Genomic DNA, 27,808 nt, shown 5'->3' on the forward strand with positions numbered 1-27,808 from the left:
AAAGCCATATTGTGAAATCCCTCATAGAACATTACTCATGGCACCCTCACCTTAGCTATCTTCATAATGTGAAATCCCTCATAGAACATTACTCACGGCACCCTGACCTAAGCTATCTTCACAATGTGAAATCCCTCAAAAAACATTACTCATGGCACCCTGACCTAAGCTATCTTCACAACACTGAAAACATATTGTGAAATCCCTCATAGAACATTACTCATGGCACCCTGACCTTAGCTATCTTCATAATGTGTAAATCCCTCATAGAACATTACTCACGGCACCCTGACCTAAGCTATCTTCACAACACTGAAAGCATATTGTGAAATCCCTCATAGAACATTACTCATGGCACCCTGACCTAAGCTATCTTCACAACACTGAAAAGCATATTGTGAAATCCCTCATAGAACATTACTCATGGCACCCTGACCTTAGCTATCTTCACAACACTGAAAAGCATTTTGTGAAATCCCTCAAAAAAACATTACTCATGGCACCCTGACCTTAGCTATCTTCATAATGTGAAATCCCTCATAGAACATTACTCACGGCACCCTGACCTAAGCTATCTTCACAACACTGAAAGCATATTGTGAAATCCCTCAAAAAAACATTACTCATGGCACCCTGACCTTAGCTATCTTCATAATGTGAAATCCCTCATAGAACATTACTCACGGCACCCTGACCTAAGCTATCTTCACAACACTGAAAGCATATTGTGAAATCCCTCATAGAACATTACTCATGGCACCCTGACCTAAGCTATCTTCACAATGTGAAATCCCTCATAGATCATTACTCACGGCTTCCTGACCTTAGCTATCTTCACAACACTGAAAGCATATTGTGAAATCCCTCATAGAACATTACTCATGGCACCCTGACCTAAGCTATCTTCACAACACTGAAAGAAAATTTTGAAATCCCTCATAAAACATTACTCATGGCACCCTGACCTAAGCTATCTTCACAATGTGAAATCCCTCATAGATCATTACTCACGGCACCCTGACCTTAGCTATCTTCACAATGTGAAATCCCTCATAGATCATTACTCATGGCACCCTGACCTTAGCTATCTTCACAATGTGAAATCCCTCATAGATCATTACTCACGGCACCCTGACCTTAGCTATCTTCACAATGTGAAATCCCTCATAGAACATTACTCACGGCACCCTGACCTTAGCTATCTTCACAATGTGAAATCCCTCATAGAACATTACTCATGGCACCCTGAACTAAGCTATTTTCACAATACAAAAAGCATATTGTGTTATCCCTCAAAGGACATTACTCATGGTACCTGAACCATAGCTATCTTCACAATACTAAGAGCATATTGTGAAATCCCTCATAGAGCATTACTCATGGCACCCTCAACTTAGCTTTCTTCACAATACTGAAAACATATTGTGGAATCCCTCATAGAACATTTCTCATGGCACCCTGATCTTAGCTATCTTCACAACACTGAAAACATATTGCAAAATCCCTCATAGAGCATTACTCATGGCACCCTGAACTTACCTATCTTCACAATACTAAAAGCATATTGTGTAATCCCTCAACATTTCTCATGGCACACTCACCTAAGCTATCTTCACAACACTAAAAGCTTATTGTGAAATCCCTCACAGAGCATTACTGATGGAACCCAGAACTTGGCTATATTCACAATACCCACAACATATTGTAAGATCCCTCATAGAGCATAACTCATGGCACCTTGGTTTTAATTACACACAGAACATTGTAACATCCCTGATAGGGCATTACTCATGACAGCCTGTACTCCACTTACCTACACTACTCACAGGATACAGTTACATCCCTCATAAAATTACTCATGTCACAATTGACTCAACTTACTTTACACTGCTCACAGGAGACAGTTACATCCCTCATAGAGGATTACTCATGTCACACTGTACTCAACTTACTTTACACTGCTCACAGGAGACAGTTACATCCCTCATAGAGGATTACTCATGTCACACTGTACTCAACTTACTTTACACTGCTCACAGGAGACAGTTACATCCCTCATAGAGGATTACTCATGTCACACTTGACTCAACTTACTTTACACTGCTCACAGGAGACAGTTACATCCCTCATAGAGGATTACTCATGTCACACTGTACTCAACTTACTTTACACTTCTCACAGGATACAGTTACATCCCTCATTGAGGATTATTCATGTTACATAGCTCAACTTATTTACACTGCTCACAGGATACAGTTACATCCCTCATAGGGTTATTCATGTCACATTTGGCTCAACTTATTTACACTGCTCACAGGATACAGTTACATCCCTCATAGGATTATTAATGTCACACTTGGCTCAACTTACTTTACACTTCTCACCGGACACAGATACTCCCTCATAGGATTATTCGTGTCACACTGTACTCAACTTACTTTACACTACTCACAGGATACAGTAACATCCCTCATAGGACTATTCATGTTACACTTGCCTCAACTTACTTTATACTTCTCACAGGACACAGAAACATCCCTCATAGGATTATTCATGTCACATTTAGCTCAACTTATTTACACTTCTCACAGGATACAGTTACATCCCTCATTGAGGATTATTCATGTCACATTTAGCTCAACTTATTTACACTGCTCACAGGATACAGTTACATCCCTCATAGGATTATTCATGTCACATTTGGCTCAACTTATTTACACTGCTCACAGGATACAGTTACATCCCTCATAGGATTATTCATGTCACACTTGGCTCAACTTACTTAACACTTCTGAAAGGATACAGTTACATACCTCATAGGTTTTTTCATGTCACATTTAGCTCAACTTACTCTATACTTCTCACAGGATACAGTTACATCCCTCATAGAGGATTACTCATGTCACACTTGACTAAACTTACTTTACACGTCTTACAGGACACAGAAACATCCCTCATAGGATAATTCATGTCACATTAAGCTTAACTTACTTTACACTGCTCACAGGATACAGTTTCATCCCTCATAGAGGATTATTCGTGTCACACTTGACTCAACTTACTTTACACTACTCACAGTATACTGCATTATCCCTGATAAGTTGCTCATGGAACCCTGGGCTTAGCTATTTTCACAATACTACAAGCATACTGTGATATCCCTCATACAGCATTTCTCATGGCACCCTGGGCTCAACTGCCTTAAAATCTGTATCTCTGGTGAATGACGCCATAGCTTCCTCTCCATTAAAATAAAGCTCTATAGTGTTAAAAGGCAGGAAAATTTGGAAGATCAAAAATGGCTAAAAATAAATGAATAAAAAGAAAAGATCCAGATAAATGCAAATAGCTAATTTATTAATGAAAACACTTAATATATTCTATACAATGTCCAACAATCAACTTTTATCATTGCAATGGTTCAATTTTATACAGAGTGATAGAGTAAGGCAAAAAAGAGTTTTATTTTTTTTTGGTGTGCGTGTATTATTTACACATGGTCGATAATACGTAAAAATCTAAAACTCAAAAAGAGCGCGAACAACTTTCACTCTTCTCTACTACAATAAAACAAACATATATATAAAAAACATCATTTTTTTTCATACAGCTACCATCTATTTCAAAGATATGTAAGTTTAACAATGTTATTTTTTGAACTGGTTTTGTTTTTAAAAAAATGATCAGTCAGTATCAACAATTAATTTGTCTGAAAATTCATGAAAAAAATTAATCTATTCACGAATTTAAAAAAGAATAGTTATGGTTTTTTATAGGTTTAACACCAAAGATGTTCAATATTGTGAGATCACCTTTACATGAATAACTTGACAATGATGGTTAAATTTCCGTTTGAATACTGAACATTTACTGGCAAAATTTTGGTAAAAAATCGTGCATATTCTACAAAATATGAGCACACAAAAAAATATCTTTTAATTAAAGACTTTTGAACTTGATAAAACATGTGCGTCTTGACCTGGTTAGTGGTTATTACAAAATGAATGAAGATGTGTAAGGTCCTGGGCTATAAAAGACATCTCAAGGTCAACAAATTGAGTCTCATCTGAGGCAAGATATTCTTTTTTTCCTACGATACAAACAAAGTTGATGCAAATACTGTTCACCCACAAATGGATCATCTTGCAAAAAACAAATCACTATGTTGAGATCCCCATAAAAATTGACATTCATGGAAAATTGTGCAAATTAATTTTCACTGTAGACAAGTGCAAGGAGACATATTTTTGGTTTCGTCACATGGCAACTTTCCGGTTTTTAGTGGTAGAGAAAGACCTCAGGTGCCTCATTGTGCACTATTTCAAGTATAACGGATGAAATCCCGTAAGCTAGCTGGATAGCTTCCTCACATAAAAGAAACCAAAGTCCCTGGCTAGATTTGAACTCGAACTTGTAAATGATCAGTGCACAGCTTAAGAGTTTTGACCGATTGCATGGATATACATGCTTGTCTGTTGAAGCCATACATTATCGCCACTAGTGACCAACAGACAGGGAAATTAAATTGAAATACCTTATGTTAGTGATTCTGAATAAATGTTTTTTTAACACTAAGGCACTTCAGGGATCTCTTTGTTTGTCTTCTTAAGATTTTATATGTTTTTTCTTCTTTTTTCACATTATTTGATGACCAGTAATTGATTTCAAACTATCAAAATTAAATGAATCAATACATGACATACAATTTTACAAGAATCCCTAAACAATAGAGACATAACCATTTATTTCCACTTTCTTTCTATAATTTTTGCCATTTTTCCCCCCTGAATTTTAAATATTTCTTTTCAATAGATTAAACTTGAAAGGGCATAAAGCTAAAAATATGAATTTCGAAAATTTAAAACATCTGTTCTACTATCACGTTAATTTCATTATCACGTTAATTTGTCAATTTTATATCATATCGTTATATCCAATGTTTAATTTACTACTCAAAGTGTAAATTATTTCATAAAAGAAAGTAATAACTTTCCTAACAAAATTTAGCAATGGTTTTATGCATACCCCTGCCACTTTGTTCAAAATTTACAAGCATTGTCCCTTTTAATTTCAGTATCTTGGTATATGTTCATCATCCAGTTACAGATAGCTTACAAATATAGACCTCCAACTTATAGCTTTATACCCTTTAAATTCCTTAACTTTTTACACTCCATATTCTATAACAAATTTCTCACTTAGTGCAAAAACAGGTTAACTCCTAATAAAACTCAAAAGCAGTTAACCCATTACTGCACTAGGGTGATAAAATATTATGCAGCATCAAAAAATAAAAGTTTATAAAGAAATCAGTAACTCAAAAGCTTTGATATCGTTACTATTTTATATCTACATTCAAAATTCCTACTAAATTGACATAAAAACATTTAAAAATTCTACATTTTTAACACAGATTTAATTTCGAACATTTACCACTACAATATTTTTTCAACAGATTGCTAAAGATGTCACATTTGACGAAAAAAACAAATTTTAAAAACCTATATAACAAAGCTAAAAACAACTTTGAACGAAGACGTTTGATTTGACAATTTATACAAAACGGGAAATCTATGAAAAATATTAAACCAAACAACATTTATATTGCATTAGAAAAAGTGGGGAAGAGAACGTAGCATATCAGATAAAACGATAAAAATAAATCTGAACAAAAGTCAGTAACAATTTTTTTTTTCAAGAAATATACACGGAGAAAAAAAAACAAAAAACAAATGTGGATGCTAAAATAGATTTACTCTTAACATGCTGAAATACTAAAAAAAAATCAATTTTTCTATCTTTTCCATTTTTCAGAAAATGTCCCATCAAAATTCATGGACGAGTAAGAAATTTGAATTTTGTCAGCCACAGCCTAATATGCCAAGCAGTATGGAGTCTGGTCAGACTGCACAGATGTGCAACCTGGCCAGGCCCCATCAATTGATGGACGAGATAAAAAATTGAAATTTCTCAGCCAAAAAGTATAATAACGCCTGCACTTATGTGTGAGCTTGCCTGGATTAAGGGAAACGTCCATTATCGTTTTTCAGGGGACAATTAAATAAATAGTTTGTTTGTTTCATATTTCAGTCATATAGGCGGGTAGTTTCCTAACCATCGTTCCTGGAGAGTTACACCAGTACTAGACTACCTTCCTCCGCGCTAAACTACGAATGCATATTTAGAAATTTTCTTAGTCACCAGTATAAGAGACTGGCCTCGCTCTATACTGGTGCCAAAGGTTTATTTCCTTTTTGGTTTTCAGCAGGTTAAGGGTTTATTAAATCATGCCATTTTATCAGATTCAAATGAGACGGGTGTGATTATTTACAAAAATAGAATGATCTATTTACAAACATGTATCAATGACGAAAAATACTTTCTTGATTATTCATGCTTATTACAAGTAACATACAATTCATATTTTTTCTTCTTTTTATAATGGAACAGACCTGTCATTAAAAGGAGGTCCTGTGTTTAATATAAATATTAAAGTCATAATTACGGTATCTTTGTGAAGGACGATCAAAGGCGCCTCGTCACGAATAAACTCAAAAGAACTAAGCACTTTCCATGTATTATCCTAGACAGCTTTTAAACATTGACAGTTACTTACATTACACCTTATGTACCGCAAATTTTTTTTTTAATCGTTATGACCTAAAATTTCAATGTCTTTATCATTTTACAGAATTAAAACATTCAAACCCTTATAGCAAAAGAAATGGTAACAATAGCATACAAGGGAAAAATAAATATTAGATTAGACATGGTGCAAATTTGATGAAAGTATCAACATTACAAATAAAATTTTTGTAAATAAACCTTTAAAACTGTGGCATCTTTTTACATAGCGTCATTTTTTATGACATGACATTTTACTGACATTGTGCCTTAATCACAGCAAGGTCCAAAATTCACTAACCACAGCTTATACTAACATAAATCAAAACAGGGACTCGTTAAAACAAGTTATGGTAAAGTACCCACTTCTTAATACTTAATAATTTCACAAAATTAGCACTTTTTATGTTGATCCCTCAAAATTGTAAAGCATGTCCATAAAATATTTAGACATATCATTAACTGATAGGAAATATTAACATTTAAGTAACATTTATTTATATTCCACGTGCGTATATATTCATTAACACTTGTGCCCCCAAGATGACAGTTTATCAATTTTACTCTTAAAAAATCTTTATAAAACCAACTTAACGAAGATTATCATGATATAACACAACAATATTGTTTCCATCGTGACAACTCCCAACAATATTTAACCTTCTTTATATGTACTAATAATAATAAATATTCAAATAATCCTTTTTCACAAGAAAGTACTTCCGTCTCAGTCACATAAGAATTAAAACATGACAAGAGAGTCATAAATGGCCCTACATCGCTCACCTGACCTGTAACTAAACCTCTTATACTGTCATAGTATAACTTTCTTTTTTAAATGTTAAAGACACTAACAATATGAAGGCCATATGACAACTGCCACACTTTCTTTGTGGAGACAAACCTCTACCGACCCGACATGCATTCGGGCACAGACACCCAAAATAGAACAATCTTCGCTCCATACTATTTTCAAACGCTCAGGGGTAAATTTTAAGATATTTTGTGTAATTCTTGTATAAACATATCAGAACCTGCGAACACGGGTAATCACAAAAGCTACATGTAGCAAGAGATAGTGACCTATCACTTCTCACCTATAAAAATAACACTTAATTGACAATTATAAAAATGACGATAAAATTTTTCTTCATCCTTAAAATCTAAAATTTTTTGGTCATGATAAAATACACATATTCTCTGATTAACATATATATGAACAAAATATACATTTCTATATACAAAACTCTTTCAAGATAAAAAAAAATGTACATCTGATTATTTACAAACATAAAGACGATAATGACGATGATATAACATTTCAGAAAATTTTATCGTTACACAATTTCAAAATTTCAACAAAACGCACATATACACACAAAAATATGTTTAGGGTTTTTTTTTTTTCATCTTAAAATAACCGCCTAGAGGCTGCACTATCATACATGTGTATTATCGTATATACAGAGAAAATCAAAAAAACTTTCCTGCGAATGTGTGCACTGTTAAGCGAAAGAGAGAAAACGCGTCGAGAAATGAAATGAAATTTTTTTCCCTATATATCCTTAGCTGCAGATACGCCTCTCCCGATGAATTTAATTATGAAGCTGACAAATTTTGACAAGAATTTAACGACAAATCGTCACCTAAGTGTAGTAACAGGTTAACTCTTTATATAATTCTATAGGATTTAACCAGTTACTGCACAAAGGTAATGAAATGTTGCCGAAAAAAATGTAAATGAGAACTTGGCAAAATATTTTTTGACAAATGAGGATGATAATTTTATTTGTTATCAACGATAATTACAAATGCTGATGATAATGTTGGTAATGATGATAATGCTGACAAATCAGGACAATGATAATGAGGATGATAATTTTTATGATAATTTTCTTGCATAACGATGACGACTACATGAACGATGATGAAGTTTCCTGATGAATGACAAGGTCGATGATGATGATGATAATTGGTACCTACACAGATGATGATGATGACAATAATGATGACAATGATGATGATAATCATGATGAATATGTCGAAAGAGTAATTGCAGACAGGCGATGGCTTTAAACTATAATCTATGACACCAAATAAAATCAAACCTATGACCGCATTTCAATATCAACAAAAAGGATGACTGATGATAATGATGCTGATTTAATGATGATGATTTGATGATGATAATATAAGTGAACTGTACACGATGAAATCATTGCATGTTGAAAAACCAACAAAATGAGATTGATATAAGAAAAACCATTTCCTAGGTAACTAATTCATATAAAAGAACATATAAAAAAAACAGTCAATAAATGAAAAGTCTGTACCGGTTTGTATATGATGCCTTAAACAAAACAGAAATCCAGAACAATGTACAAATCAAAAACTAAATCACTGTACAGCAGATTTTCTTTTAGAAATATAGTATTTCATAACTGATAGAGATTTGCGTATCAAATTTTCTTTTGAGTGTGTGTATATGTATATATATATAAACATATATACAGAAAAACAAAAACCTTTAACAAAACTATCAGCCGATGCAATAGAAAATAAAATCAATTCCGAAGCAACAACGTATATATAATAAAAACTTGTAAATTTATGGCAACTGTTAAATCTTAACTTTTGACACTGAATTTTATTATCAAATTATATAAAACAAAACAAAAGTTATGTCATGCCCTAATAAAAAAAATACACAATGATAAAAGACTTAACAAAAATTTACATATTTTTTTTTCCCTTAATTTTTTTTTTAATCTTTTATATTTTTTATATATGAATATACATAAATGGTTTTAAAAATGGTATTTAGAGATCTTTTCAACATCATTACCTGATCAGCGTGAAGAAAACTACGATGATTGAACAGAAAAAAATATTGCGAAAAATAAAAAATTCCTAAATAAAACCACATGGTGTGGGAACCAAATTACTAAGTACATGTTGATTATTCAACATTCATTTTCGTACGACATTTCGAGAAGTTTAAAACATTTTTTTTTTTTTTTAACCCTAAGCCCATGTGATAAATTGATTTTTCAACATTCATTTTCTTAAGGCATTTCAAGAAGTTTAACAATTTTAAAACCTTAGCCTAAGTTTAAACATAACTGGTACATATTACTAAAACCTCGCTCAATAAAAGCTCAAAACCAAGCAAAAAAACTTTGGTAAAAACAGAATGTTTACTTAAAAGAACAATCTATTGGTTAAAACGAGATTTTTTTTTTCTACTAAATTTTTTAAAATTTTATTGTCAACAATAGCTGCCTTTAATTAAAATACAAGCAAATAAATAAAATGAATTTTTTTATATGAAATGATTGGTAAATGGCGATTGAATTGGTGTGTGTATCAATGGTTTAAAAAAAAAAACCAACAACAAAAACATGCCTTCACCATATTGTATAGAAGCTTACCACATCAAATGGTGTGGTAAATTTTAACATTTGTGCTTAAAACATTCATTAAAATAAAAAAAATTAATAAAATTCTGCAACAAACTTGATTTATACAAAAATAAACTAAAAACTTATTTCATAACAATCAAAACATTAAATATTCTCCAATCATCTTTCAAGTTTCATTAAAAGAAAAAAAAAATTATCAACAAAATTTTAGGCCATTCATGCAGCCATGTTGAACAAAAATGAATTTATTATTTTTATCAAAAATCTTATGTATGTGAAGTTTGGGGATGTGAATAATGACGAGCACTATTTTTGCTGTAAGAACTATATACATCCGTGTCACGACAAAACCAACATAAAGGCTTGGCAACCAGCATGGATCCAGACCAGCCTGCGCATCCGCACAGTCTGATCAGGATCCATGCTATTCCCCTACCAACTCTATAACAAGTAGAGAAATTGATAGCGAACAGCACTATGTTGGTTTTGTCGTGTCAGATCTTTCATAACAATCTTAACACACAACTAATATAAAACACATGCTGCAAACTGCTCCGATAAAAACTATATAAAGTCTGGTGGGGGGGTATCAGCGTCCTCCTGGGTGTTTCGTTATAAAAGTCTAAGGTGGTAACAAGGTGTGTAGTTTATATTTATCCCGGATGTGCGGTCTCACGTCCTCATTCTAAAAAATAGAAACAATAAAAGTTCCTTGTTACAATAATACTGAACACTAAAATTTGTTTTTTGTTCACCACTTTCAGCTACAAGGATGTATTTCATAATTTTTTATCCGTGCAAATTATCCTTAATATGCCAAAATATAAAATTTTACCATATTTTTACCAACAGGTTCAAAATGTGATCATACTTTAGGTTAAAGATGCCTTTAATTCCACTGCTTTATCAGTGTACATACATAAAGCACTATGATGGGTGGAGAGGGGGTGCAAATCTGTATGTCCCTCTATCCACCCTGAAAGGGGGCATAAAAATATTTTCTCTGCTATAGTTTACATAAAACATGCACAGAATCTAAATATCCTTTAAGTTATTATCTACACATTGCTTAATCTCTCTAAACATTTTAAGAAGTTTGACATTTTGAAATTTTGGTTTCCTCATCTGGTGGTAACCACTTTTACAGAAACAGTGAAAATAAAAAAATATGTACAATCTTAACTAATGCAATGCTGGCGGCACCTGAATGTCACCAAGCAACCACTGCAGACCACCAAGATCAGATCAGGGGCTGCACTGAGTCGCTATCCCGTCAGTTTGTATATTGAAATATTCTTTAAAATCGAAACATGGTTTACATCTAGTTTGAATGATGGACAAGTCCATTTAAAATATAACAAGATGGGCAAGTCCATTTAAGATATTTAGTGTAGTAAAAGGTTTTAGTTACCATAGTAACGAGACTTTCCAGGAACGGCAACATGTTTATAAGTTCCCTGTCTGTTTTATCAACAAACCAGCTCTCTATAGGTATGCCATTATGTAACTGAAACAAATAAACAAAATCGTAATGCTGCCATCTTTTCACTGGAAATTTTTTATAAATATTTTCCTCTTTTCCTTGTTTAAAATCTATTACGGTATTACTGCGTAGGAAGCTATAAGCTTATAGACACACTGATGAATCTGTTCCTGGAACTAACCAGTACTCCGCAATAAATGTAGTTTCTTGCTCAAGGAAACAACAGCTTTCCTTAAGGGATTTGAACCTACGCTCATTTTTGTGACCGACTAGCACAAATTGATTTTTTTTTTTGTATTAACTTCAATTGTATCGTCTTTTGTAATAAACTTGCACTGTCCATCAATGAATTTGGACTTATCCCCAAATCATTTTAAAAGGGTTGCGTTTACAATTAAGGTCATAGGGCAACTTATCAGCTTCAGGTCATACACTCAAGTTTTCAAGGCCACATGAATGCATCCGAGTATAACCACCAGTCATTCATAATCTGGCTAAGTTAAGCCTGTTGTAAGCAACTAAATACACCCTTGCAACCAAGGTCGACTGGCACATCCATGCTGTCTGAACATGGTCTGCACTGTTTGCTATTCACAGTACATACTTTGAAAACGACCATTAAAATCATGAATGGTTTTCTTAAGATTGGAAGATGAACAGATATTTAGTGAGCAAGGGTTTTAATGAAAGATTCATAAATAACATATTGTTTAAGTATACTAGAAGAAGTAATGTGGTACCTGATAACCAAATGCTTGTGGAGAATTATCTATGATGATCGTCCTACTTAGATCACGTCCTAGTATACCTAGATCTTTAATGTAGTTCCCATTTACACATACACAATGTTCCCTAAACAACCGGTGTCTGAAAATACATTCATAAGACATATAGAAATATATAAAATTTTCAAGGCATATTGTGCCTTTAGAAATGAATATGATTTGCCCTTTGAAGAAACTAGAACTCCGCGAGTCGGATGTGTCGCCTTGTGAACAATGTAGTTTAGGGGAAATGGCCAAGAGACCAAAATAAATATGAAAATAACAAAGGGCAATAATAAAAAATAATACTTGCAGAGCAGGCACATTTCTGTAACTGCACTTCTTATCAATAAGATCTTCATTCTATGATTTTCAAGTTCCATAGCTTCATACTTGAGGAGAAATGACAGGACAAAATAAAGTGAAAAAAATCAACAAAGGGCAATTACCTCAAAAATATAGAAATGAAGAGTATCAGTTCTTATGGCACTGCACTTCTTTTTAATGAGATCTATCATCCATGAAAGTTTTCAAGTCCATAGCTTTTAATACTTAAGGAGAAATGGCCGTACAAAATTAAAAAAATGAAAATAAACAAAGGGCAATAACTTAAAAAATAAGAAATGCAGAGTACCATGTTCTTGTGCCCTGCAACTTCTTTCTTAATGAGACTATCATCCTATGAAGTTTTCAAGTCATGGCTTTTATACTGTCGGAGAAATGGCCAGGACAAAAATTAAGTATGAAAATTAAGCAAAGGGCCATAACTTCAAAAATTAAGAATGGGCTAAGTACCGATTCTTGTGCTCTGCACTTCTTAATAATATATCTATATCCTAATGAAGTTTTCCAAGTCGCATAGCTTTTATAGCTTAAGGAGAAATGGCCGGACAAATTAAAAAATGAAAATAAACAAGGGCAATAGAACTCAAAAAATAAGAAATGCAGAGTACCAGTTCTTGTGCACTGCACTTCTTCTTAATGAGACTATCATAGCCTATGAAGTTTCAGAGTCCATGGCTTTTATTCATTAGGAGAAATGGCCCGGACAAAAATAAAAGTAAGGGGGGGGGGGTGAAAATTAACAAAGGCAATAACTCAAAATTAGGAAAGTGCAAGTACTGGTTTCTTGTGGCACTGCATTTCTTCTTAATGAGATCTATCATACTATGAAGTTTCAAGTCTATAGCTTTATTTAGTTGAAGAGAAATGGCCTGGACAAAATTAAAGTAATTGAAATTAACAAGGGCAATAACTTCAAAAAATAAGAACTGCAGAGTACCGGTCACTTGTGCACTGCACTTCGGGTTATTGAAAGAAGCATGCATACCAAGTTTGAAGTCAATCAGACTTATGTGACTGAGTTATGCTCCGCAGCTTTAGCGGACGCTGGGGGAAAAAACACCAAAAACCCCGGGTCGGGAGAATCCCCACCCCCCCCCCCGGGGGGCCCCCCCCCCCCGGGATGGGGGAGGAAAAACCCCGAAAAAAAACAAAAGAGGAAAATACCCCGGGGGGGGGCCCCCCCCGGCCCCCCCACCCCCCCCCGCCCCGGGGGGCGGGCCCCCCCCCCCCCGCCCGGGGGCCCCCCGCCCCCCCCCGGACGGCTTGACAAAGTAACCCATATGTACCTTTTCAAGCGACAACAAAAAAGGCAAACCTGTGTCATTTTTTTTTTTTTAAGGAAAAACATTTAAACAGGCACCAAAATAAAACAAGAACTGTCCGGGCCCCAAGACATGCTCAACTATTCTCAGTGCTTGACAAAGAGAAAAGGGGCATAACTCTGTTTAAATGGTAACTAAGATTTATTAGGCCAATGCCCATCATGTTAAATAATTGCAGCAAAAAAGAATGTAAACTGATACTTGTGTAATCAGACCCCAATCCTATCAATGATTACTTTTTTGGTGACATTTAACAAATGCATTTTTCATGTCCTTTTATGAACATACATAGGGTGAAAACTGTTAAAAGGACCTGCCGAAAACGGTAAACAGGACCTGAAACCCGTTTATAAAGAAGACCTGAAACAGGATTTCACTGCTTAAATCACTTTTGAAACAAACAAAAAAATCAAAGCACAGAAGGCGCTGAATTTGTTTGGGTCTCAGAATGTAAGAAAGGTGCAGGTTGTGAGATTATATGTATAGTGCCACCAATGCTTTCCGGCGTTTTAATTGCAACACTGATATGCAATCCAATGTTTATTTGACTTAAACAATTTGAAAAAAAAAATGAGTTGCCTTTACTCCAGACCTCTCGCTTCATAGGCGAGCGCGAAAACCCTTCAGCCACGGTGAATTTATATGTGAATGGCCTGAAGAAAACCATATATTCTAAATTAGGACTTGTAACGACTTTAACTGGTTGTTTAAACAGATGTAAATAATCCTGGAGCTTACTATAAGCAATGTAATATTTATAAAGAATCAAAGGGAATGCAAGTTCTGTGGTATTTCTGAATCTTGCAATTTTTAATCGTACTGTATATTTCTGTTGCATTTTTCCTGTATAAGTTATTTTTATGTATTATAATTCCATTTTTGGCAAGGCCCAGAGTTTGATACATACGGGAATTTTGCATACTAGAGAATGCAGTCAAAAATCATTTATGTTCATTTTTTTACGAGCCAGTCACACTTTATATACCTTGCAATATCATGGCTACTTCCGTTACAAAAGACACTTAAAAAAGAATTAAAAAAAAAGTTTCCTCGACTTGGATGTTGAACTCAGACCTCTGCACTCCTGAAGCGGCGCGTTACCCCTGCAACGGAGAAGTTATACAACTAATGTCTGAATAACATCAGTCATTCTAGATTTAGAACTTCCATTGCATTTCGGGTTTGTTATCCCTTATTATTTCGAGGTATTTTGTTCAGGATAAACCTGTTGTTTAAAAAATTGAAGTAAACTAATTTAGCGAAAATCTTTCGCCCAACAGTCCGACATGTAGAATCTATATATTCCAACTACTTGGTTTGTGTAGTATTCGCTAAAAATAGTATTTCATTGATAAAATCATATTCATCCGCGTAATTTGTGATTGTGGCATTTATGTACAATTCTATTAGCCAAGCTATTGTTTAAACCTTGAAGCGTGTTATTTGGTTTGGAATACTTGTAACAAATAAAAATATTTCTTTCTTTAAAATCGCTAGTTTTTAAGCTGTTTTGAGAACTACTTGTTGTTAGGTTTGTTGTGAACTTCTGTGTCAGAGATTGAATAGTCGCTTGTAATTTACTAATTTCGATCAGAAATACAATAAACAATATAGAAATCTCGACCATTCGGGAATTATTTTGGCTTGAAAAATTAATTCGCCTGTCTTTGGACCATCTTACGCTAGTGATCTCCCTGAATTTTTTCGGGCGTTAGTTGTACTATAAAGGGAAGTAACCGCTTAAAAAAAGTGGACTACTTTCGGCGTTTGCAATTAACAACATTAGACTCTGAAATTTCGCTACCATTATTTGTTTGGTCTGACGACCCAAACAAATAAAAACAGTTTTTAACAAAATGTTGCTTTATGATTATCTATCTACAAAGGAGGTTAAGTAAAATAACTTACTTTATAAGTTTCTTATGGGGGTCAAGTAGATTAAGGAGTTTGTCTGCATATACTTTCTTTGAAGCTGTGAACAGTATCACCTCAAACACCTGTGATACACGCTCCAAAAACTCCCGGAAGAAAGGCCGCGTTCTGACAAATACCTGCAAAAACAAATTAATTAAATTTATATGACTGAAATGACAATGGCACTCCCCATGTTAAAATAGCTATTGTTCTGAAAAATACCTGCTCTTTGAACAAAGTCTTATTAATTTGATTGTAGTTTCATCATCATTAATTTTTTCAATAGCTACTCTCAAGAGGTTTAACGCCTCACTGCAATAAATAGTCCCAGGCTTTTTACAATATATACCTCTTGGGCAGCGGTCAATATTCTATAATTATATAATATGAATTACAAAATATGAAAACATCAATATTAACAGCCGATTTAGGTCAACTATCAAATTCTTTTACACATATGGAGGAAATATTATTACAGCACCAATATCTTAAAGATTTTTATCAGTTTTCATAAAGATGCTATAATTGTGAGAGATTTTTATCTTATCTTAAGCATATGACATATTGGGAATGACCCTCAAAATGGCGCCCGGGAATGGGGAGGTAATGATATAACTGCTATGTGAAGAGCATCTATAGTAAAGTTTCCTCTAATATGTGAAGGGGAACTGTAGGTGCTCATTTTGTATTATTTCAGGCAATGAGTGGAAAACAAACAAACCCATGCACCGAAATAGCTTGATGGTATATTCACATGAAAGGTATTTCGAAAGTCCCTGGCAGGACTCAAACCAATATAGCCAAAGGTACATAAGACTTCAGACTTCCTATCAGTTCCCAACATTTAATAAAACAAATATCTCATACCATTTAAACAACAAACACCTTTAATATCATCATAACATATCTATATATCAGAAAGAATAAATCAATAATTAAAACAATTCTGGTAAAATTCCATTATAGCGTCACTAAAAAAACCCACTTTTCTCTCTCTCTCAAACAATTGCCTGGTGGAATAATCAAATCCCATTTATTTAATTACATCGGACATTAATTTCATCCATGCAATCAATATGTCTCCACAAGCAATTATCTAATGTATCTCAGGACATGCAAGATCAATTTTAAATATTCACTACATCCCTCTCTCTTTCCAATATTTATTCACAAGATCACAAGAAGCTGTTTATTAAAAATTATCAGAAGAAATCAATTTTTTTATTCTTAATCAGCTTTTATTTGTCTAGAAATTGGAACATCTTTGTTTTTTTCACCTTCATTAGTTGATTATTTTGTTAATTACAGGAATTAAGCTTTCAATTTAGAAGCAAGCATTTTTAATTGGAGGTATTTCAGTATCAAAATGGTACTGTACAATTAAGAAGCAGATGTCCAGGTAAAATCACCTGCCACAAATTATGGTAAGCTCAGCTACTTTCTTTTTCAGTTGTACAAGTTAACCTGTGCATTATTTGAGGTTCAAGCACCTTCGGTAACTGGGTATACATAAGAAACACAACACAAAATACAAAGCTCTAAATAAGATGATCTATGTACTGATTATAAATCTTACCTGGTAAGTAACATCTTGAAATAGTACAGGAAAGGTGAATGATGCATCCTCTAATTCAGTAAGACTACAATGTACTAGAGTCTCATCCTGAAATTAAACATATAGGATATTGAATGAGTGTAAGTTTAATTCTGAATTTATTAAAAAAGATGGATAAAATCATATTATGCGAGCCACTAAACTTTCACGAATTAAATATTCTATTTATCATATACCAAAAATAAAGACCGTTGAAGGGAAAAATAACCATTTTTCATTGACATGCTTAAAGTGTAACGCTAACTTTTTGGGCATCTTAACACTATGTTTGTATAACGCAAATGATGTCACGCCAAAATATATGCACAGCCTACAATACCATTTTTACAGTCACAAAAGCGGCAGAGATCTGTGATAAATAGAAATCTTCCATTTCTAAAATTATTCACTCCAGCTACATAACAAATATGCAGTACAAAATTTGTAAACCACTCCTGTTTCTTAATCCCTATACCCCCAAAAAATCATGCTAAAAATGTTCAACAAGTCTAGAAATTCCAAAACTCAAGCAACCTTAACATGCCCCAGAAAACATTGTGACTGAAGGAAGGACAAACATAAACTTTCAAACTCCATCAAAATTTTGAGGAGCATAAAAATACAAACTGTAACACTTTAAAATGTTACATCAAAATAATAATATACATGATAACATAAATATCTGGTGACCATTGACCTAACTTTTTTAAGCATTTGCAAATTGCAAGTCTTAAAATAACAATACTTGTCAACTTGTATTTCAAAAATATAGACAAAAGAAACATGTATGAATACTTACCAAATCTAGAACTAATGAGAATTCTGGTGAACTTCTTGTTTTTAGTGGTAATGCTGGCACTCTAGCACGAAGTTCATCAGTAAGGGGTGGCAGGCTCTTTATAAATGCATATCTGTGAAAAAAATTAACCCCAAAGTGAGTAAAGTTAGTCAAGAAGTATATTAGGAAGTCTGCCAACGGACAGATAGAATATTTATTTGCTAATGGACTATCCTTTATTTTTTGTGTTGTCCATTTTTTAAATCATACAAAATGTGCATTTTCAGATACTTAATATAAAGTTTGCTCCATCACAAAACCATACATCTTCCCCTAAAGACAATTTTAATTGAAACATTATCATATTTATTTTAATGTTATAACTAATTCTTAACACAACCAACAATTCCACACAAAATGTACAGGGCTCAGTCTGCTGGCTGCAGTCAATGAGCAAACTGGGTCAAAAATAATCAAAATTGGCTCAAAGAAATCACAAATGACCCAAACTTATGAAAAGTATGGCCTTTAAATGTGTCAAAAATAAGAAGTTCATAACGACAAAATTGGCTCAAAGGAATCACAAATGACCCAAACTTATGAAAAGTATGGCCTTTAAATGTGTCAAAAATAAGAAGTTCATAACGACAAAATTGGCTCAAAGGAATCACAAATGACCCAAACTTATGAAAAATATAGCTTTTAAATGTGTCAAAAATAAGAAGTTCATAACGACAAAATTGGCTCAAAGAAATCACAAATGACCCAAACTTATGAAAAGTATGGCTTTTAAATGTGTCAAAAATAAGAAGTTCATAACGATGTAATCACTAAAACTTCTTACAATTAAAATGGTTCCGCCACCCTATCGCTAATGAGCAAATTGGCTCCAAAATAATAATATTGGCTCATGAAAATCACAACTGGCTCATATCATCAAAATAGGTAAAAAATAAAAACGTTATTTACGACATAAACACTAAAACTTCTTACGGATCGAATGGTTCCGCCTCCCAGTCGCCTTCCTCGTAACTCTCCTCCGCGATCTCTTCTTCCTCTTCCTGGGCGGGAAACGTCGGGTCACAGTCCATCACGCACGGCTCCAACTTGTACAGGTTGTTATTGTTTTCTATATCAGCTGGCGTCTCCATGGCAACAGCATTAAGTACAGGTGAGAGCATGGTGAGATCTGGTATATGATTTTCTTTGACTGTAAAACAAGAATTTATATTAATGTTTTGTGAATGATGCCTGTTTGATGAGTTCATAAACTTATAAAAATTTGATTAATATAGTCATTTTCTGTTATTTAGATGAGGAAAAACCATCACTGTGGCAACTCAACAAAAACTTTACAATCTTAAAATACATAAATGGAACTGAAAATGAATTAAATCATTAACACTTTTAACATTTTATTGTTTCTTTAACTATAAGAACAACTAAAAGGGTCTCCACTGAGGTTTTTTGGCACAACGGGTTTGGAAATTATTTTTGAGATTAATGTTCCACTTGATGCAGGTCTAGACCAATAACTTATGGTGCAAAATTTCAGATCGTTCGCTCACTACGTTTTTCCAGAATAAATATTCTAATTGAGAAAAATAACTAAAAATTCAAGTGTTGCAATGCTTCTTTTAAAATCAATATAGTATGATATAAACTTACTGGATGATGTGCCATCAGAATCTTCACAGTCTGTGTGCTGACTATTGTTATTAATGCACTCGTCTGAACATGCTGAAATAAATAATAGTACACCATTTCTAAAGTGAATTGGTCTATCATGGAAGGTCTGTAGTACTAGAAATAATTATGTGAATTATATTTATTATCACACATAACTACATACCATAGGGCCACCAAAATCTGACTCTGACTTGCATGCCTGTTTTTATCTGGAGCAGTTCTTAACTTTTCCTCATGATATTTATATGTCCGTATGACATTTATATAGTTTTCAAGTTAATGAAAACGTCCACTTGTCCTGTAGTCTGTAGGACAACCATGGCAATATGGGCAACTGATTTTGCTACCCCTGTACCATGAGATAATTCTATATGAATGTTGTTATCAAGTTTGAGATACCTCATCCACTATTACAACATATATAGCAGATAATAAATTGATCTAGAACAGAACATTAATAATTATCATATTTAAATGTTCAAACTGAACCACTTAGTACTTTCTCAACATTTTTTTTTCATGGACTATTTTATAAGAATTACTGAATATCTAAATGCTATAATTCTTTTGTTTTATCAATATTTGAAATACTGATGGAAATACTTACCTGCAAACTTACAATGATAACCGTGATCACAACTGTAACCGTGGAAGGCCGGCGATGAGAACAGACTTCCGGTACAAGGGTAGATAATGTTATCTGGTAACTTATTCTCCTTCATCTGAGTGAAGGGTTTCTTCTTTGGGTGCCCTGTAACCAGAAAATTGTTTATATTGTTAAATGAACATGTTTTTTTTAATTTTGATTTTACATGGCACTTACATAGTAATAACAGCAAGTGTTGAATTACATGAATTGTGTATCAAGGGAAGTAATTGGCAAAGGGAGGTAATTGTCAAGATGCATGATATCTTCAAGTATTCTGAAATGGGATTAATGGTGATGATATTTTACTATGATCACCTTTAAAACTACAACAATATTTGTATTTTTCATTTAAATGCAGCAAAATCCCATTTCAGAATACTTGAAGATATCATGCATCTTGACAATTACCTCCCTTTGCCAATTACTTCCCTTGATACACAATTCATGTAATTCAACACTTGCTGTGAACCATGAATTTTCGAAAAGCATATTATAAATAAGTATCTCCTGTTTTATGCAGGCAAACTCATACAGAAAAAGAAAACAAGGACATTTTTAATGGGATTATTTTTAAAGATGAAAATATATACTAATTGGGAAGGCAAAATAGGCAATTTTTTTGCCATAAAATCATGAAAACCAAAATACCTTGAAAACTTTACCAAAATCTTTAAATTGTCAACAAGTTAATAACACAGAATAACAACTCTAATATCTAATTCTGTACTTGCTGGTATTTAACAGGACTTGCATTTTCAGGTCAGTTTAGCATCTCGTTTTTTTCTCCCCAAGTTTGAAAACGAAAACTTTTTCCGATTCCGACAACTTTTCCCTCCCATTCTGCTTATAATAGCATTTTAAATATATCCTTTGTATCTACTAACAAATTGACAATGAAAACATTCTGATCTTTATGTTTAAATGACTTTACAAGATGTTGTTTTAATCATTATATTGACCTTAAAAAGTCTTATCACAACAAGTTTTTAATTAGGTGAACATACTGTGTCAGATATCTATGTAATTCAAGCTGAAAAATATCTGTAAAATAATAGTACAACATTTGGTCTACCAACCCACCTATTCACATATTTAAGTCAAGGGAGTGGCTGGCTATTGTTTAGCTATGACAATTCTGTTTTGATTAACTTTTAATAAACATACGATAATAAACATACTTGCACATTTAATTAACAAAAAGGGCATTTATTTCTATAATATACAGAACATGTCACAAAATATCATACAAATATGCTTTCTTTTCCACAATTATAATGTTCAAAAACATTTAAAAGGAAACGTCTGAGGTTAAGTATGGGTATACAATGCAGGACAACTTTATAGTCAATTGCCCTCCAATTCCATCGGATTTTTTTCTTCTTTTTTTAACCAGAACCATTCCTCACCACCACATATATCTCATTTTCCCAAATGGTTTACAAATTACTTTAAATTTGTCAACTGATGCTAGTCAGCTTTTCCCAATTTACTAGATTTTCCAACTTCATAATTTCCCAACTGGGCCTGTTTCCAGAAAGGTGGAAAAACAACATTGGGTATAAATGTAAAGGACTTAAGTACAGTAAATAATAATAACCATTTCGTTGCCTGAAATGTAATTCTATAATTTTCGTGTATTTACCCGTGACACTTCTAGAATTTATATGTAGATCTGTTACATGCATTTTCTATAGAAAAGGAAGTTTATTTTTCACTTAAGCATATTTTTCACTTGTTCATATATAGAATATGATAAAGATCAAAGAAAACAAACAAAACTGCAATACATGGATATTTTGCTAACCTTGAACCAAAAATATGATAAACCAAGTAAAAATTTATTTCAAGACATCACATCATATTTCATAACAATCTTGTAGGCAAATACATGGTACTGTAAGCGGAACCTTTATATCTATCTTGTAGGCAACAAAAAAGGGTCAGTTAAGCTTATAAAATACTATTTATAACACAACAACCCAAACAGACAAACCTTTAGAGATCTGTGGTGTAGATGTGATGAAATCATTATTAGTGTAACACGGAGCTTTCGTGAGCTCGTTCTCCTGTCCACTCACGCATCTCTCCATCACGTTACAGTTCACGGTATCCACTGCAACATCTTTCTTTGTCTTCTTACACGGTTCCTCACACACACCCTGTTAATAACAATTTTTAAAATCAAAATCTGCTGGAACTAAAAGTGTTAAACCTTTGCTACTAGAATAATCAAGTTAGCCATTCCTACCAAGATTTTAATTTTGATATCCTAAAAGCAGCATGCCTCCAGATTCATGCTAATTTTTGTGAAAATTTTGAGAATGTATTTAACAGTAAAATATTGTAAGGTGAACAAAGAAAGAAATTTACACACTGCAAAAAAAACCCCTACAATCCATGTAAGTTACCAAAGAGAGGTGAAAATATGCAAAAAAGCCCTTATTGTGCTAGCCACTATTGGTTGTCCCGGAATACTCAAGTATAAATGCCTTCTTTGGATTTCATCAAGTTTACACATATAAACAAATTTAAGCCATCACAATGGTATGCGCCACCAGCCATTGGAAAAAAGCCAACTTAAACAAATCATCTAGTAGTTACTAATTTCTTAGCCAAACCAGAGACTGTCCTTATATCATGCTGTTGGCAGAATATTTGACTCGCGAGCTGATTTTGACAGTCAAATACTAGCATTTAATAATTTTCACAGGTCAAGGTCAGAGGTATCAGGCCAAATTAACACTCTTTCAGTTACGATTTGTAAGAAATCTAACATAATTTAACATTTTAAATTGACCTAAACTTAAACAATTGAGAAATTATGCAGAATGAAATGCAATAAAATAACTATTCCTAACACTTCTATATAATATTTGAAGGAATGTTTAAGTTGTCTACAAAAATGATTGAAGATATTTATTTTTGAGACATTGTAACACTTAAAGACGCTAGAATCCAGGTAAATTAAATGTAGAATTTGAGAATGTTCAGCGCATATCAAAACAAATTCCAGCAATACATTTTGGGTAAAATATTTTCATGCTTAAAAATTTTAACACCATATTACTAAATATCCAATATTTTTTTATAATTTAATGCAAAATTGAACAAAACTTTGGTCCAAATTGTTTTTTTCAAAATTGTTCATATTTTTTTCCCTGTCACTGCTTACCATGGCAAAAAGTATTAGAGTATGACTTGTAAAAAAATATATTTAGGCTGTATGATAAGCCCAGTATCTTGAGATTTTCTGGCCCTAAATTCTTTGTCTGAATTATCTTCCAGTTTTTTGCAAGTTTTTTTTTTAAGCTTATGAATATGTCTACTTTTATGAAGAATACTGAAAGAAAATACAAAATATGATATAATTCAATTGTTTTTGTATTCTGTCAACAAATAGTGAAAAATCTTCGCAACTTTTGACTATCAATACTCTCAAGGTTGAACGATTCGCTATTATTTTAAAAATCAAAGCCTAACTGAACCTTGACTCAACAATAGTACTTTCTTAAGATTTACGATTATCTTTGTTTTAAATGATTCAACAATGCCAGATATGTGCAACGAACTGGATTCATATGTGTAAAACATTGCACACTTGTTTGTAATTTTGTTAGCAGGCCATTTTTTCCCCCTTCTTTAGCAGAAATGTTTAATAATAAAGGGCCGATTCCCCAAAAGGAAATCTATAAAATCACCAACTCCACCCCTAAAATTCAACCTTCATCATGTTTCTTTTTCTTGCACTTCTGCAAATATTCTGCATTATTTTTCCTGATTTAAAGGACACCTTAAGGACAGGCCCCATCTCCTACCTGTCAAAAAAAAAAGTTCTTTTGAGATACTACTCTTTGGAAAGGGATAGAATGTCAGTGATTTTTCTCACTTAATTGGGAAGAGGCCTTATCCTCTTGATTTTGGGAAAACTTATCGCTTAAATTTTTGATTTGGGAAGAAAAAAAGCTGGTTTAAGTTCAGATTTTTGGGAAAACTGCATGATTTTAAAGAAAATTTCAATTGGGAAGAGGCCTTTTTTCGGAGTCTGTTATATAAGTAGGAAAATCACTGAATGTATAACATACCATTTCTACTGAATCCTGCTTCTCATGTCTACTGACAGCCAATTTTTGTGTTTTGTCTCCCGAGCGACGCCGTAACCTGTGGCGACCACCTCTATGCCTAAGCTGCATTCTACAACATTCAAACACCTGAAAATAATCAGTAAACAAATCCATGCTGATAATCAAGAAATCAGTGACTAAGTTCATAAGTTTATTTAAGTGAGGCCCCAACACTTTTTACACCTGAAAATTTTCAGTGAACAAATTAAACCATGTTCATTTGTCTTGCTATATTCACCAACTATCCCCCCTGATAATCAAGAAATTAGTGCCTAAATTCATATGTTTGAGTGAGACCCCAACACTTCATTATTTTTTTTTTATAAATTTGCAACATTTTTTAAACCATGAATAGAATTTCAAGTCTCCTGTTTTACTCTCCAAGACAGCAAATTTATGTTATTTTTCCCTTTTAAGTTTTAAGTTGTCAATGCTATTTAATAACTATTTACCCATAATTACAGTTGTGACCACTACACTGTTGCAAATCCATCTTTATTTCATACAAGTTACAACAGTTTTGCGGTCAACCCTCAAATTGCTTATTAAATTGAAAACGGATCACAACAATGAATGTCCACTGGAATTTGCATTGTATAAATTGGTATTGTCTTTTTTAATTTATAGTTGTCAACATTTCATGAATAAATTTTTTTTATCTCTGTAAATCAATTTTTAAATTAGGAATTCATAGAAATAAATAAATGCTTTTGCTGTTGCTGACACATTTATCAAGGAAAAAATAAGTGTCGGACAGGTGAAGGTGTCTCATCAGTTTTAGGGGGTTTTCTTGGGAATTTGCTGCAAATTTTGTGTGGTCAAGTGTCTGGGGATAAAGTGCTTTACTAGCTTACTACCTTTATATTGACCAAATTAACTTCCAACTTATTCAGACTTTTAATTGTCTTTTATTTTTTTATTTCTTTTACAGTGTCTATTCTAGGAGGGCGGGATTCACTCATATTTTTGAGAATTCCTCCCCATTTTTTCAGAGGCGGGAGAGGAGGGGAGGATTTTAAATAGAGAAAGAAGGAAAAAGATCAACAAATGTAATAAATTCCCACTTTTTGTACTTGTCGATAAAAATCCCCATTTTTTGAATCATAGAATAGACACTGCTTTTACACAAATTAACCAGAACAGACTTACTGATTTTAGCATGAGCATCATTTCAAAAGTGAATTGAAACTTTACAACTATTTCAGGGCCAGCAAAATCTGATTTTCACTAACTTGTACCTTTTTAATTGAAGCATTTTTTAACTTGTCCGTATGATATACAGTTAATTCTTGAAAATCTTCACTTGTCCATACAGGCTGTGGGACAACCTGGGCAATACGGACAATTGATTTTGCCGGCCCTGTATTTTGTCTACAAGTTATTAAATATTTGTGGTAAGTTATAAGTTACCACAATAGAGAAAATATTTGTGGTGATTTAAAGAATTTAAGAAAATCATTTAAAAAGATTATACAGGACCATCACTTCCCAACACATTTAACTCAATCATTATGAACGAAGAAAAAATATTAATTTAAAGAAATGATGAAATTTGATTTTATTTGATTTTTTCTTAAAGATTTTAATGTTCATTTGAAGTTAAGTTATTTATAGTTTGTGAGTGGGATGTTAATTTAATGTAGTCATTTATTGCTCAGTCAAACAAATTATCTCTATGAATCACAGTCTGGAAAGTATTTGTCATAAAAGATTACATCAGATTCTAATTCTAATGTTCAATTACTACTCTGAAAATTGTCACTTAAATCACAATGATAGGATGTTTTTTGGATTTTTTTATATGAACAAGAAATGTAGGTCATTATGTACAGTTATCATACATTCTTTTGTTACAAACAACAATGACAGTGTCCCTTGTACTTTTTGGAAATGTTATGTAGGTCGAACAACATCTACTGATTAACGCTACGGATCAGTGAATTTGACATTTTGAAATCGGACATTCGGTCCAAACATAAACAATGTTTATAAAGTACGAATATTAAAGGTAATTTGGGAATACACTCTTTAAACTGGCATGCAAATTGTATATACTAAACGTGAAATATTAACGAAAAGAACACACGTGATTATAAATTCAAATAAATTATGCAAAACTTCCCAGAGTTCTGTCTTGGGCGATGTGCCAAACTTTGTATACACAAAATGTCCGGTGAAATTCCTTCGTGAAATCGTGCACTAGACAGGAAATCTATGATAAATTATGACAGTACGATGCGTTGACATTTACTGTCTCCATTTAACTAAGTGAAATTAAGAGACAACAAGTAAAAAAGCTGAAATTCATACCAATTTCAAAGTGTTTACGTCCGAGAAACCATTTCGCGCGAAGGCTCAAGTGCCCGTATGACAGCTAGAGCGCATGGGCAGAATTCTAAATAGGAAGTAAACAAAACGTTGAGAAAAAAACATTGGTTGACTGGTACTCGGCCGAATGGTAATTTATTTGTACAGAAGCCGAGCCCAGAATCATTACTCATTTAAATTATAGTGGGTCAATGAGTAATACCAAGGGGTCAATATTTATTTGCATATGTATTATATTCAATTACCGTAGCCGGAATCACAATGTATGTTTATATGTAGGACATATTGTAAATTAATTATCAAACTTAGTCATTTTACTGGTATCATAATTTTTTAGATTTACATGTTTGTCAGGGTCATTGGAATAGAATTGAAAGACCCTGTACATACTATATTATGGGCCCAGCAACTATGAGCGGTTTTAATCCACACGATCCACACCTTTTCTAGCATCTGTATATGAGCGTTTTTGATCACCATGCACCTTTTCTAGAATCTGTCGATCACCACCTTTTTTAGCGGTTTTAATCGCCACCTTTTCTAGCGTCTGTCTACATGAGCGCTTTGACCACCTCTGTCTATGAGCGGTTTTAATCGTCACCTTTTCTAGCGTCTGTCTACATGAGCGGTTCTAATCACCACCTTTTCTAGCGTCGGTTTAAAGTGCGGTTTTGATAAAGTTCTACTTTTTCTACCGTCTATCTATGAGCGGTTTTAATCACCACATTTTCTAGCGTCTGTCTATGAGCGGTTTTAATCACCACATTTTCTAGCG

At 33.2% G+C, this 27,808-nt stretch overlaps 1 protein-coding gene across 1 annotated transcript; it reads right to left on the reverse strand.

The window, feature by feature from the left end:
- Window positions 1-3,336: 3,336 nt before the first annotated feature.
- LOC132739301 (CTD small phosphatase-like protein 2) lies at window positions 3,337-27,101 on the reverse strand. The gene is made up of 12 exons (XM_060726976.1): window positions 27,016-27,101; window positions 24,667-24,792; window positions 22,578-22,743; window positions 20,543-20,686; window positions 19,915-19,986; window positions 19,240-19,456; window positions 18,268-18,379; window positions 17,451-17,537; window positions 15,869-16,011; window positions 12,270-12,396; window positions 11,458-11,553; window positions 3,337-10,731 (listed from the first exon to the last, which is right to left on the reverse strand). The coding sequence occupies exons 2-12, from the start codon at window positions 24,772-24,774 to the stop codon at window positions 10,669-10,671; spliced, it is 1,335 nt and encodes a 444-aa protein (XP_060582959.1). The 5' UTR covers window positions 24,775-24,792; window positions 27,016-27,101; the 3' UTR covers window positions 3,337-10,668.
- Between the last annotated feature and the right edge of the window lie 707 nt (window positions 27,102-27,808).

Source organism: Ruditapes philippinarum, unplaced genomic scaffold, assembly GCF_026571515.1.
Source record: "Ruditapes philippinarum isolate M1 unplaced genomic scaffold, ASM2657151v2 ctg2649_1_1_1_1, whole genome shotgun sequence".
Taxonomy (NCBI): Eukaryota; Metazoa; Mollusca; class Bivalvia; order Venerida; family Veneridae; genus Ruditapes; species Ruditapes philippinarum.

Coding starts and splice junctions, on each gene's coding strand:
- LOC132739301 (XM_060726976.1), bottom strand. CDS start 24,774: ATGCAGCTTAGGCATAGAGGTGGTCGCCACAGGTTACGGCGTCGCTCG. Junction 19,987..20,542: donor TTATCATTGTAAGTTTGCAG/GTAAGTATTTCC, acceptor TATTTATTTCAG/CATGTTCAGACGAGTGCATT. Junction 19,457..19,914: donor TTCTGATGGCACATCATCCA/GTAAGTTTATAT, acceptor CTTGTTTTACAG/TCAAAGAAAATCATATACCA.